General features: G+C 49.0%; 1 protein-coding gene across 1 annotated transcript in view; it reads right to left on the bottom strand.

The window, feature by feature from the left end:
• MRPL53 (mitochondrial ribosomal protein L53) overlaps positions 1-11,553 on the bottom strand; it is a 51,645-nt gene extending 40,092 nt beyond the window's left edge. The window contains exon 1 of the mRNA XM_063923994.1: positions 11,309-11,553. Coding sequence (XP_063780064.1) covers positions 11,309-11,538 — 230 coding nt within the window. The 5' untranslated portion in view covers positions 11,539-11,553. The remainder of the gene's footprint in view (positions 1-11,308) is intronic.
• Between the last annotated feature and the right edge of the window lie 1,597 nt (positions 11,554-13,150).

The raw sequence follows: 13,150 nt of genomic DNA, 5'->3' as shown, positions 1-13,150 counted from the left end.
TGGAATCCGCATCACCTGACCACTGGCGCGTCCATAAACTTCTTCTGGCAGATATGGACATCGCACTTACTCTTGATGCCAGAGTGCAGATATCTCTCTGTGCATCTCGCATATAAAGAAATGCATCCTTTAACTGCTCTATAGTCAGTAAAATACTGTCCCTATCCAGGGTATCAATATTTTCAGACAGTGACTCCGACCAAGTCACGCCAGCACTGCACATCCAGGCTGAGGCGATTGCTGGTCTCAGTATAACACCCGTATGTGTGTATATACTTTTTAATGTATTCTCCAGCCTCCTATCAGCTGGATCCTTGAGGGCGGCCGTATCAGGAGACGGTAACGCCACTTGCTTTGATAAGCGTGTGAGCGCCTTATCCACCCTTGGAGGTGTTTCCCAGCGCGCCCTAACCTCTGGCGGGAAAGGGTATAATGCCAATAACTTCTTTGAAATTAGCAGTTTTCTATCTGGGGTAACCCACGCTTCATCACACACTTCATTCAGTTCCTCTGATTCAGGAAAAACTATCGGTAGTTTTTTCACACCCCACATAATACCCCTTTTTGTGGTACTTGCAGTATCAGAGATATGCAAAGCCTCCTTCATTGCCGTGATCATATAACGTGTGGCCCTACTGGAAAATACGTTTGTTTCTTCACCGTCGACACTGGATTCAGTGTCAGTGTCTGGGTCTGTGTCGACCGACTGAGGTAAAGGGCGTTTTACAGCCCCTGACGGTGTCTGAGACGCCTGGACAGGTACTAACTGGTTTGCCGGCTGTCTCATGTCGTCAACCGACTTTTGTAGCGTGCTGACACTATCCCGTAATTCCATAAACAAAGCCATCCATTCTGGTGTCGACTCCCTAGGGGGTGACATCACCATTACAGGCAATTGCTCCGCCTCCACGCCAACATCGTCCTCATACATGTCGACACACACGTACCGACACACAGGGAATGCTCTGATAGAAGACAGGACCCCACTAGCCCTTTGGGGAGACAGAGGGAGAGTTTGCCACCACACACCCAAGCGCTATAAATATATATAGGGACAACCTTAATAAGTGTGTTCCCTTTATAGCAGCTCAAATATTATAAATATCGCCAATAAGTGCCCCCCCTCTCTGTTTTTACCCTGTTTCTGTAGTGCAGTGCAGGGGAGAGTCCTGGGGGCCTTCCTCGCAGTGGAGCTGGGCAGGAAAATGGCGCTGTGTGCTGAGGAGAATAGGCCCCGCCCCCTTTTCGGCGGGCTTCTTCTCCCGGTTTTTTTGGAACCTGGCAGGGGTTAAATACATCCATATAGCCCCAGGGGCTATATGTGATATATTTTAGCCAGAATAGGTATATTACATTGCTGCCCAGGGCGCCCCCCCCAGCGCCCTGCACCCTCAGTGACCGCTGGTGTGAAGTGTGCGGAGAGCAATGGCGCACAGCTGCAGTGCTGTGCGCTACCTCATGAAGACTGAGACGTCTTCTGCCGCCGGTTTCTGGACCTCTTCTCTATTCGGCATCTGCAAGGGGGTCGGCGGCGCGGCTCCGGTGACCCATCCAGGCTGTACCTGTGATCGTCCCTCTGGAGCTAGTGTCCAGTAGCCTAAGAAGCAAATCCATCCTGCACGCAGGTGAGTTCACTTCTTCTCCCCTAAGTCCCTCGTTGCAGTGAGCCTGTTGCCAGCAGGACTCACTGAAAATAAAAAACCTAACAAACTTTTTCTAAGCAGCTCTTTAGGAGAGCCACCTAGATTGCACCCTGCTCGGACGGGCACAAAAACCTAACAGAGGCTTGGAGGAGGGTCATAGGGGGAGGAGCCAGTACACACCACCTAGTGGTCAAACTTTTAAATTTTGTGCCCTGTCTCCTGCGGAGCCGCTATTCCCCATGGTCCTGACGGAGTCCCAGCATCCACTAGGACGTCAGAGAAATATAATTCCTCATATTCTCCATTACATATTCACATATTTAATTTAAGAGTTTTCACCTTTTTACGCAAAATTTCATAGGCTGCATCTAGTCTGATTTCCTGACAAGCTGGCTGCAAATCACTGCAATGCGAAGCGTCAAAATAGCCTAGAACTGGCTTTTGTGAGAGAATACATGGTGTATGGCGCCCTCTGTTGACAAATATAATTAGGTACAGATAATAACCCCATTTAAGATATTTTAGTAGGGCAACCGATACATGTAGAAAGCCACTCTTTCCATACAGCTCAATATGTTCATCTGTAATTGCTTACCCCCAGGCCTTCAAGCTCAAGATAACAGGGACTTATCACTAAGGAGGGTACTGTGGGAGGAACTCAGGGGCAGATTTATGAAGCTCGTGAAGTGATCAAGTGAAAGGTGATAAAGGATCAGCCAATCAGATCCTAACTACCATGTCACTGGCTGGTTTTGAAAAAATAAGAATTTACTTACCGATAATTCTATTTCTCGTAGTCCGTAGTGGATGCTGGGGACTCCGTCAGGACCATGGGGAATAGCGGGCTCCGCAGGAGACAGGGCACATCTAAAAAAGCTTTTAGGTCACATGGTGTGTACTGGCTCCTCCCCCCATGACCCTCCTCCAAGCCTCAGTTAGGTACTGTGCCCGGACGAGCGTACACAATAAGGAAGGATCTTGAATCCCGGGTAAGACTCATACCAGCCACACCAATCACACCGTACCACTTGTGATCTGAACCCAGTTAACAGTATGATAACAAAACGAATTAGCCTCTGAAAAGATGGCTCACAACAAGAATAACCCGATTTTTGTAACAATAACTATGTACAAGCATTGCAGACAATCCGCACTTGGGATGGGCGCCCAGCATCCACTACGGACTACGAGAAATAGAATTATCGGTAAGTAAATTCTTATTTTCTCTAACGTCCTAGTGGATGCTGGGGACTCCGTCAGGACCATGGGGATTATACCAAAGCTCCCAAACGGGCGGGAGAGTGCGGATGACTCTGCAGCACCGAATGAGAGAACTCCAGGTCCTCCTTAGCCAGAGTATCAAATTTGTAAAATTTTACAAACGTGTTCTCCCCTGACCACGTAGCTGCTCGGCAAAGTTGTAATGCCGAGACCCCTCGGGCAGCCGCCCAAGATGCGCCCACTTTCCTAGTGGAGTGGGCCTTTACAGATTTAGGCTGTGGCACGCCTGCCACAGAATGTGCAAGTTGGATTGTGCTACAGATCCAACGTGCAATCGTCTGTTTAGACGCAGGAGCACCCATCTTGTTGGGTGCATACAATATAAACAGCAAGTCAGACTTTCTGACTCCAGCCGTCCTAAACTATATATATATATATATATATATATATATATATATATATATATATATATATATATATATATATATATATATATATATATATATATATATATATATATATATATATATATTTTTAGGGTCCTGACAACGTCTATTAACCTGGAGTCCTCCAAGTCCCTAGAAGCCGCAGGCACCATAATAGGTTGTTTCAGGTGAAAAACCTGACACCCCCTTAGGAAGAAAACTGGAGACGAGTCCCAGTTCTGCCCTGTCCGAATGGAAATTTAAATATGGGCTTTTGTAAGACAAAGCCGCCCATTCTGACAATCGCCTGGCCGAGGCCAGGACCAACAGCATGGTCACTGTCCATGTGAGATATTGGTCAACAGCTTGTTCACTTTCCATGTGATATATTTCAAATCCACAGATTTGAGCGGTTCAAACCAATATGATTTTAAGGAATCCCAACACTATGTTGAGATCCCACGGTGCCACTAGAGGCACAAAAAGGGGTGTATATGCAATACTCCCTTGACAATCTGGACTTCAGGAACTGAAGTCAATTCTTTTCGGAAGAAATTCTACAGGGCCGAAACTTAAAACCTTAAAGAACCCCAATTTTAGGCTCAAAACACTCCTGTTTTCAGGAAGTGTAGAATTCGACCTAGTTGAATTTTCTTCGTGGGGCCTTCCTGGCCTCACCCACGCAACATATTTTCACCACATGTGGTGATGACGTTGTGCGGTCACCTCCTTCCTGGCTTTGACCAGGGTAGGTATGACCTCTTATGGAATGCCTTTTTCCTTCAGGATCCGGCATTCAACCGCCATGCCGTCAAACGCAGCCGCGGTAAGTCTTGGAATAGACATGGTACCTGCTGAAGCAAGTCCCTTCTTAGCTCCCCAGGCCCTTAGTCCTCTGTGAGCATCTCTTGAAGTTCCGGGTACCAAGTCCCTCTTGGCCAATCCGGAGTCACGAGTATAGTTCATACTCCTCTATGTCTTATAATTCTCAATACCTTGGTTATGAGAAGCAGAGGAGGGAACACATACACCGACTGTTACACCCACGGTGTTACTAGGACATCCACAGCTATCGCCTGAAAGTCTCATGACCTGGCGCAATACCTGTCCCGTTTTTTGTTCGGGCGGGACGCCATCATTTCCACCTTTGGTCTTTGCCAATGGCTCACAATCATGCGGAAAAACTTCCCTATGAAGTTCCCACTCTCCCAGGTGGAGGTCATGCCTGCTGAGGAAGTCTGCTTCCCAGTCGTCCACTCCCGGAGAGAACACTGCTGACAGTGCTATCACATGATTTTCCGCCTAGCGAAAAATCCTTGCAGTTTTTTCACTGCCCTCCAGCTTCTTGTGTCGCCCTTTCTGTTTACGTGGGCGACTGCCGTGATGTTATCCCACTGGATCAATACCGGCTGACCTTGAAGCAGAGGTCTTGCTAAGTTTAGAGCCTTATAATTTTGCTCTTAGCTCCATCTATGTGGAGAGAATTCTCCAGACTTGATCACACTTTCCTGGAAATTTTTTCCCTGTGTGACTGCTCCCCAGCCTCTCAGGCTGGCCTCCGTGGTCACCAGCATCCACTCCTGAATGCTGAATCTGTGGCCCTCTAGAAGATGAGCACTCTGTAATCACCACAGGAGAGACACCCTTGTCCTTGGATATAGGGTTATCCGCTGATGCATCTGAAGATGCGATCCGGACCATTTGTCCAGCAGATCCCACTGAAGAGTTCTTGCGTGAAATCTGCCGAATGGAATTGCTTCGTAATAAGCCACCATTTTTACCAGGACTCTTGTGCAATGATGCATTGACACTTTTCCTGTTTTTAGGAGGATCCCGATTAGCTCGGATAACTCCCTGGCTTTCTCCTCTGGGAGAAACACCTTTTTCTGGACTGTGTCCAGAATCATCCCTAGGAACAGTAGACGTGTCCTCGGAAAAGCTACGATTTTGGAATATTTAGAATCCACTCGTGCTGTCGTAGAACTATTAAAGATAGTGCTACTCCGACCTCCAACTGTTCTCTGGACCTTGCCCTTATCAGGAAAGCGTCCAAGTTTCTTTTAAGAAGAATCATCATTTCGGCCATTACCTTGGTAAAGACCCGGGGCGCCGTGGACAATCCAAACGGCAGCGTCTGAACTGATAGTGACAGTTCTGTACCACGAACCTGAAGTACCCTTGGTGAGAAGGGCAAATTTGGACATGTAGGTAAATGTCCCTGATATCCAGTGACACCATCTCGTCCCCTTCTTCCTGGTTCGCTATCACTGCTCTGAGTGACTCCATCTTGATTTGAACGCTTGTATGTAAGTGTTCAAATATTTCAGATCTCACCGAGCCGTTTGGCTTCAGTACCACAATATAGTGTGGAATAATACCCCCTCCCTTGTTGTAGGATGGGTACTTTGATTATCACCTGCTGGGAATACAGCCTGTGAATTGTTTCCAATACTGCCTCCCTGTCGGAGGTAGACGTTGGTAAAACAGACTTCCGGAACTTGTGAGGAGGAGACGTCTCGAATTTCCAATGTACACCTGGGATACTACATGTAGGATCCAGGAGTCCCCTTGCGAGTGAGCCCACTGCGTGCTGAAACTCTTGAGATGACCCCCTACCGCACCTGAGTCCGCTTGTACTGCCCCAGCGTCATGCTGCGGACTTGGCAGAAGCTGTGAAGGGCTTCTGTTCCTGGGAATGGGCTGCTTGCTGCAGTCTTCTTCCCGTTCCTCTACCCCTGGGCAGATATGACTGGCCTTTGCCCGCCTGCCCGTATGGGGACGAAAGGACTGAGACTGAAAAGACTGTGTCCTTTTCTGCTGAGATGTGACTCGGGGAACAAAAGGTGGATTTTTCAGCTGTTGCCATGGCCACCAGGTCCGATGGACCGCCCCTTTATACGGCAATACTTCCATGTGCCGTCTGGAATCTGCCTCACCTGACCACTGTCGTGTCTTCGTCTGGCAGATATGGACATCACATTTACTCTTGATGCCAGAATGCAAATATCCCTCTGCGCATCACGCATATATAGAAATGCATCCTTAAAATGCTCTATAGACAATAAAATCTTGTCCCTGTCAAGGGTATCAAAATTTTCAGTCAGGAAATCCGACCAAGCCCCCTCAGCGCTGCACATCCAGTCTGAGGCGATTGCTGGTCGTAGTATAACACCAGTATGTGTGTATATACTTCTTAGGCTATTTTTCAGCTTCCTATCAGCTGGCTCCTTGAGGGCGGCCGTATCTGGAGACGGTAACGCCACTTGTTTTATAAGCGTGTGAGCGCCTTATCCACCCTAAGGTGTGTTTCCCAACTCGCCCTTACTTCTGGTGGGAAAGGGTATACCGCCCATAACTTTCTATCGGAGGAACCCCACGTATCATCACACACTTCATTTAATTTATCTGATTCAGGCAAAACTACAAGTAGTTTATTCACACCCTACAAAATACCCTTATTTGTGGTACTTGTAGTATCAGAAATATGTAACACCTCCTTCATTGCCCTTAACATGTAACGTGTGGCCCTAAAGGAAAATACGTTTGTTTCTTCACCGTCGACACTGGAGTCAGTGTCCGTGAGGTAAATGGGCGTTTTTACAAGCCCCTGACGGTGTCTGAGACGCCTGGACAGGTACTAATTTGTTTGCCGGTCGTCTCATGTCGTCAACCGGCTCGCAGCGTGTTGACATGATCACGTACTTCCACAAGTAAGCCATCCATTCCGGTGTCGACTCCCTAGAGAGTGACATCACCATTACAGGCAATTTGCTCCGCCTCCTCACCAACATTTTTCTCATACATGTCGACACACACGTACCGACATACAGCACCCACACAGGGAATGCTCTGATAGAGGACAGGACCCACTAGCCCTTTGGGGAGACAGAGGGAGAGTTTGCCAGCACACACCAAAATGCTATAATTATACAGGGACAACCTTTATAAAAGTGTTCCTCCCTTATAGCATTTAATATATATTTATATCGCCAAATCAGTGCCCCCCCTCTCTGTTTTAACCCTGTTTCTGTAGTGCAGTGCAGGGGAGAGCATGGGAGCCTTCCCCTCAGCCTGTGAGGGAAAATGGCGCTGTGTGCTGAGGAGAATAAGCTCCGCCCCCTTTTCGGCGGGTTTTTTCTCCCGGTTTTTAAGAACTGGCCTGGGTTAAAATACATACATATAGCCTTAATGGCTATATGTGATGTATTTATTTTGCCAATAAGGTACTTATATTGCTGCCCAGGGCGCCCCCAGCAGCGCCCTGCACCCTCCGTGACTAGGTCAGTGAGCCGTGTGACAACAATGGCGCACAGCTGCAGTGCTGTGCGCTACCTTCATGAAGACTGTGAAGTCTTCTGCCGCCTGTTTCCGGACCTCCGTTCTGCCGTCTTCTTCAGCGTCTGTAAGGGGGATCGGCGGCGCGGCTCCGGGACGAACCCCAGGCTGACCTGTGTTCCGACTCCCTCTGGAGCTCAGTGTCCAGTAGCCTAAGATCCCAATCCATCCTGCACGCAGGTGAGTTAGAGATCTCTCCCCTAAGTCCCTCGTTGCAGTGATCCTGTTGCCAGCAGGAATCACTGAATGAAACCTAAAAAAAAACTTTTCTAAACAGCTCTTTAAGAGAGCCACCTAGATTGCACCCTTCTCGGACGGGCACAAAAACCTAACTGAGGCTTGGAGGAGGGTCATGGGGGGAGGAGCCAGTACACACCATGTGACCTAAAAGCTTTTTTAGATGTGCCCTGTCTCCTGCGGAGCCCGCTATTCCCCATGGTCCTGACGGAGTCCCCAGCATCCACTAGGACGTTAGAGAAATGACAGTTAGGAGCTGACTGTCTGGTCATTTATCACCTTCCAATTTATCACTTCACCAAGCTTAATAAATCTGCCCCTCAGATAGAGGAGCACTGAGGGAGTAGACAGACAAACGTAACACGCGCTTATCTGTATGGCCACAGCTCCCTCCTTACTTATGCTAATGCAAGACTCCATCCAAGTAGACCAGTATCATTGCATCTGCATATGAAAATACATCCCACCCACTGTTTTCATATCGGCAAATGTCATAATTAGAAGGGGAATTTCAACATGCGGCCCACCAGCTGCTGTGGAACTACACATCCCAGCATGCACTCTGCCAGTTTATTCTCTAATAGCAAAACTATAGCAGGGCATGCTGGGATGTGTAGTTTCACAACAGCTGGAAGGCTGCATGTCATTTTTTTTATTGGGACTTGCAGCAACCTTATGCTGGATGCAAAATATCCTTCGGAAACAGAATTTCGACTGGTGTCCGCACACTACGAACTAGCATATAAGCTGGCTTACACACACACACACACACACACACACACACACACACACACAATACTCCCATTAAACGGATCAGTTTTCTGCCAATTGTTCAGTTGGTGCTGCAGAAAGAGCAGTAGGCGGCGGAGCTGATGAGAATGGCGTCTTTGACAAGCAGGCCACTCTAACGTCCTTGATTTTTCACAGGCAGCCACAACGGGCCACCCCCTCAGGTCCCGGTGCCCATAGGCAGCTGCCTAATGGAAGCACCGGCCCTGACAGTAGGAGAATAAAAAACATTGCAACACATTGCGGGGTGGAGAAGAAACAAAGAAGCAGCAGGAGGAGAAGAAGTGTTATTACCCAGTTTTGTTCTATCGCTGTGTTTCCAAAAGTAAATTGTAACGGAATATGCTTCGCTATATAAGAAATTGTTAATAAATATAAGAAGAAGTGGTGAAGTCAGGAGGCATGGGAAGAAGAGAAGAGATGGTGGAAAGCAGGAGGAAAAAGTAAATGGCAGTGAGCAAAGGGCAGTATGAGAAGAGATGAAGTGAAGGTGAGATGGAAGAAACAGTTGTGTTGGGAATCAGTAGGCGTGGGTAGAATAGAAGACATGGTAGAGAATAGGGGAGACAAAGAAGACGTGGCAAAAAAAGCAGGGGGGGAGAGAAGAGATGGAGACTGGGGGAAAGTAAAAGGAGACAGCAGGGGTCAGATGGAGAAAAGCGTGGAAGTTGCAGAAAAGAAATAGTGGTGGAGAGCAGGGGGCAGGAGAGGAGAGATAATGGTAGAGAGCAGGGGCAAAGAGATGCGGCAGACACCAGAGGACAGGAGGAGAATAGAAATTGGCAACTACAAGGGACTGAAGAGATATAGCAGCAAGGGGGAGATGGAGAAGAGTATAGCGGCAAGGGGGAGATGGAGAAAAGTATAGCGGCAAGGGGGAGATGGAGAAGAGTATAGCGGCAAGGGGGAGATGGAGAAGAGTATAGCGGCAAGGGGGAGGTGGAGAAGAGTATAGCGGCAAGGGGGAGGTGGAGAAGAGTATAGCGGCAAGGGGGAGGTGGAGAAGAGTATAGCGGCAAGGGGGAGGTGGAGAAGAGTATAGCGGCAAGGGGGAGGTGGAGAAGAGTATAGCGGCAAGGGGGAGGTGGAGAAGAGTATAGCGGCAAGGGGGAGGTGGAGAAGAGTATAGCGGCAAGGGGGAGGTGGAGAAGAGTATAGCGGCAAGGGGGAGGTGGAGAAGAGTATAGCGGCAAGGGGGAGGTGGAGAAGAGTATAGCGGCAAGGGGGAGGTGGAGAAGAGTATAGCGGCAAGGGGGAGGTGGAGAAGAGTATAGCGGCAAGGGGGAGGTGGAGAAGAGTATAGCGGCAAGGGGGAGGTGGAGAAGAGTATAGCGGCAAGGGGGAGGTGGAGAAGAGTATAGTGGCAAGGGGGAGGTGGAGAAGAGTATAGTGGCAAGGGGGAGGTGAAGAGTAAAGTGACAAGGGGGAGATGGAGAAGAGTATAGCGGCAAGGGGGAGGTGGAGAAGAGTATAGCGGCAAGGGGGAGGTGGAGAAGAGTATAGTGGCAAGGGGGAGGTGAAGAGTAAAGTGAGAAGGGGGAGGTAAAGAGTAAAGTGACAAGGGGGAAGTGGAGAAGAGTATAGTGACAAGGGGGAGGTGGAGAAGAGTATAGTGACAAGGGGGAAGTGGAGAAGAGTATAGTGACAAGGGGGAGGTGGAGAAGAGTATAGTGACAAGGGGGAAGTGGAGAAGAGTATAGTGACAAGGGGGAGATGGAGAAGAGTATAGTGACAAGGGGGAGATGGAGAAGAGTATAGTGACAAGGGGGAGATGGAGAAGAGTATAGTGACAATGGGGAAGTGGAGAAGAGTATAGTGACAAGGGGGAGGTGGAGAAGAGTATAGTGGCAAGGGGGAGGTGAAGAGTAAAGTGAGAAGGGGGAGGTGAAGAGTAAAGTGACAAGGGGGAAGTGGAGAAGAGTATAGTGACAAGGGGGAGGTGGAGAAGAGTATAGTGACAAGGGGGAAGTGGAGAAGAGTATAGTGACAAGGGGGAGATGGAGAAGAGTATAGTGACAAGGGGGAAGTGGAGAAGAGTATAGTGACAAGGGGGAGGTGGAGAAGAGTATAGTGGCAAGGGGGAGATGGAGAAGAGTAAAGTGACAAGGGGGAGATGGAGAAGAGTAAAGTAGCAGCGGGAGAAGAAGACAGTAGCATGGGGCAGGAGAAGAGATAAAGTGGCAGTAAGCACCGGATATGGAGCAGTAGGGTAATGTGGTATCAGACATACCAGCAGGAGATGGGGCGCAGTGGTCACAGTTGCTCAGAGGAGAGGATGATAATAAGATGACATACCTCCCAACATGATCCTCTCCTGGAGGGACAGAATGCTCTTCTCCTGTACTTTCCTCTTAATTTATGATTTCTAGGAGTCCAGAAGCAGCGCATTGTGTCCCTTCTGGAGAAGGGAATGTTGGGATGCATGACATAATATAAGCTGCATGCTTCCACGGAGACAGCTAAAGTGCAGAATAACGAAGACGCTACTATTAGGAGTATGAAATGTGTTTTTTCTGCATACCTTATTCACATGGCGTAAATGCCATTTAATAAAATGAGTGGCTTGCTGACCTTACACACAGAGCGAGGCATGGTCACTGACATATAGCACGCTTATGTATGACAGGCCGAGTGCGGCTAGTCCCTCGCACCTCTCACCTGGTGGCCCGCACGTTGGACTCGAAGGGGCACATGCGGACAGCGATCGCTTTCACCGACTTCAGCACCAGCTGTGTGCCCTTGGCGGCCGCCATGATGTTCACACACCGCCGCAGCGTCCAATCAGAGTGAGGACTACAAATCCCACAGTCCTCCGCTCCCTGGAAACGGACGTCCTGAGGCAAAGCATCACGGGAATTGTAGTAAATGTGGTAAATGGATAACGACATGGTAGTAAGTAAGGTGTGTGAAAGTCTATAGTTTCTACCTGATAGGCCATTCCAAATGAAGTGGTCTATGGGGGTAATTCCAAGTTGATCGCAGCAGGAAATTTTTTAGCTGTTGGGCAAAACCATGTGCACTGCAGGGGGGGCAGATATAACGTGCAGAAAGAGTTAGAGTTGGGTGGGTTATTTTGTTTCTGTGCAGGGTAAATACTGGCTGCTTTATTTTCTCTGACGTCCTAGTGGATGCTGGGAACTCCGTAAGGACCATGGGGAATAGCGGCTCCGCAGGAGACTGGGCACAACTAAAAGAAAGCTTTTAGACTACCTGGTGTGCACTGGCTCCTCCCACTATGACCCTCCTCCAAGCCTCAGTTAGATTTCTGTGCCCGGCCGAGCTGGATGCACACTAGGGGCTCTCCTGAGCTCCTAGAAAGAAAGTTTATTTTAGGTTTTTTATTTTACAGTGAGACCTGCTGGCAACAGGCTCACTGCATCGAGGGACTAAGGGGAGAAGAAGCGAACCTACCTGCTTGCAGCTAGCTTGGGCTTCTTAGGCTACTGGACACCATTAGCTCCAGAGGGATCGACCGCATGGAACTGGCCTTGGTGTTTGTTCCCGGAGCCGCGCCGCCGTCCCCCTTACAGAGCCAGAAGCAAGAAGAGGTCCGGAAAATCGGCGGCAGAAGACATCAGTCTTCACCAAGGTAGCGCACAGCACTGCAGCTGTGCGCCATTGCTCCTCATGCACACTTCACACTCCGGTCACTGAGGGTGCAGGGCGCTGGGGGGGGGGCGCCCTGAGCAGCAATAAAAACACCTTGGCTGGCAAATATATCACAATATATAGCCCCAGAGGCTATATATGTGATAAATACCCCTGCCAGAATCCATAAAAAACCGGGAGAAAAGTCAGCGAAAAAGGGGCGGAGCTATCTCCCTCAGCACACTTTCTCTTCACAGTGCAGCTGGAAGACAGCTCCCCAGGCTCTCCCCTGTAATTTGCAGGCTCAAAGGGTTAAAAAGAGAGGGGGGGCACTAAATTTAGGCGCAATATTGTATATACAAGCAGCTATTGGGAAAAATTCACTCAATATAGTGTTAATCCCTAAATTATATAGCGCTCTGGTGTGTGCTGGCATACTCTCTCTCTGTCTCCCCAAAGGGCTGTGTGGGGTCCTGACCTCAGTCAGAGCATTCCCTGTGTGTGTGCGGTGTGTCGGTACGGCTGTGTCGACACGTTGGATGAGGAGGCTTATGTGATGGCAGAGCAGATGCCGATAAATGTGATGTCGCCCCCTGTGGGGCCGACACCAGAGTGGATGGATAGGTGGAAGGTATAAACCGACAGTGTCAACTCCTTACATAAAAGGCTGGATGACGTAACAGCTATGGGACAGCCGGCTTCTCAGCCCGCGCCTGCCCAGGCGTCTCAAAGGCCATCAGGGGCTCAAAAACGCCCACTCCCTCAGATGGCAGACACAGATGTCGACACGGAGTCTGACTCCAGTGTCGACGAGGTTGAGACATATACACAATCCACTAGGAACATCCGTTACATGATCCCGGCAATAAAAAATGTGTTACACATTTCTGACATTAACCCAAGTACCACTAA

Source organism: Pseudophryne corroboree, chromosome 5 (genome assembly GCF_028390025.1).
Source record: "Pseudophryne corroboree isolate aPseCor3 chromosome 5, aPseCor3.hap2, whole genome shotgun sequence".
Taxonomy (NCBI): Eukaryota; Metazoa; Chordata; class Amphibia; order Anura; family Myobatrachidae; genus Pseudophryne; species Pseudophryne corroboree.
This window is presented reverse-complemented; position numbering and strand designations above follow the sequence as displayed.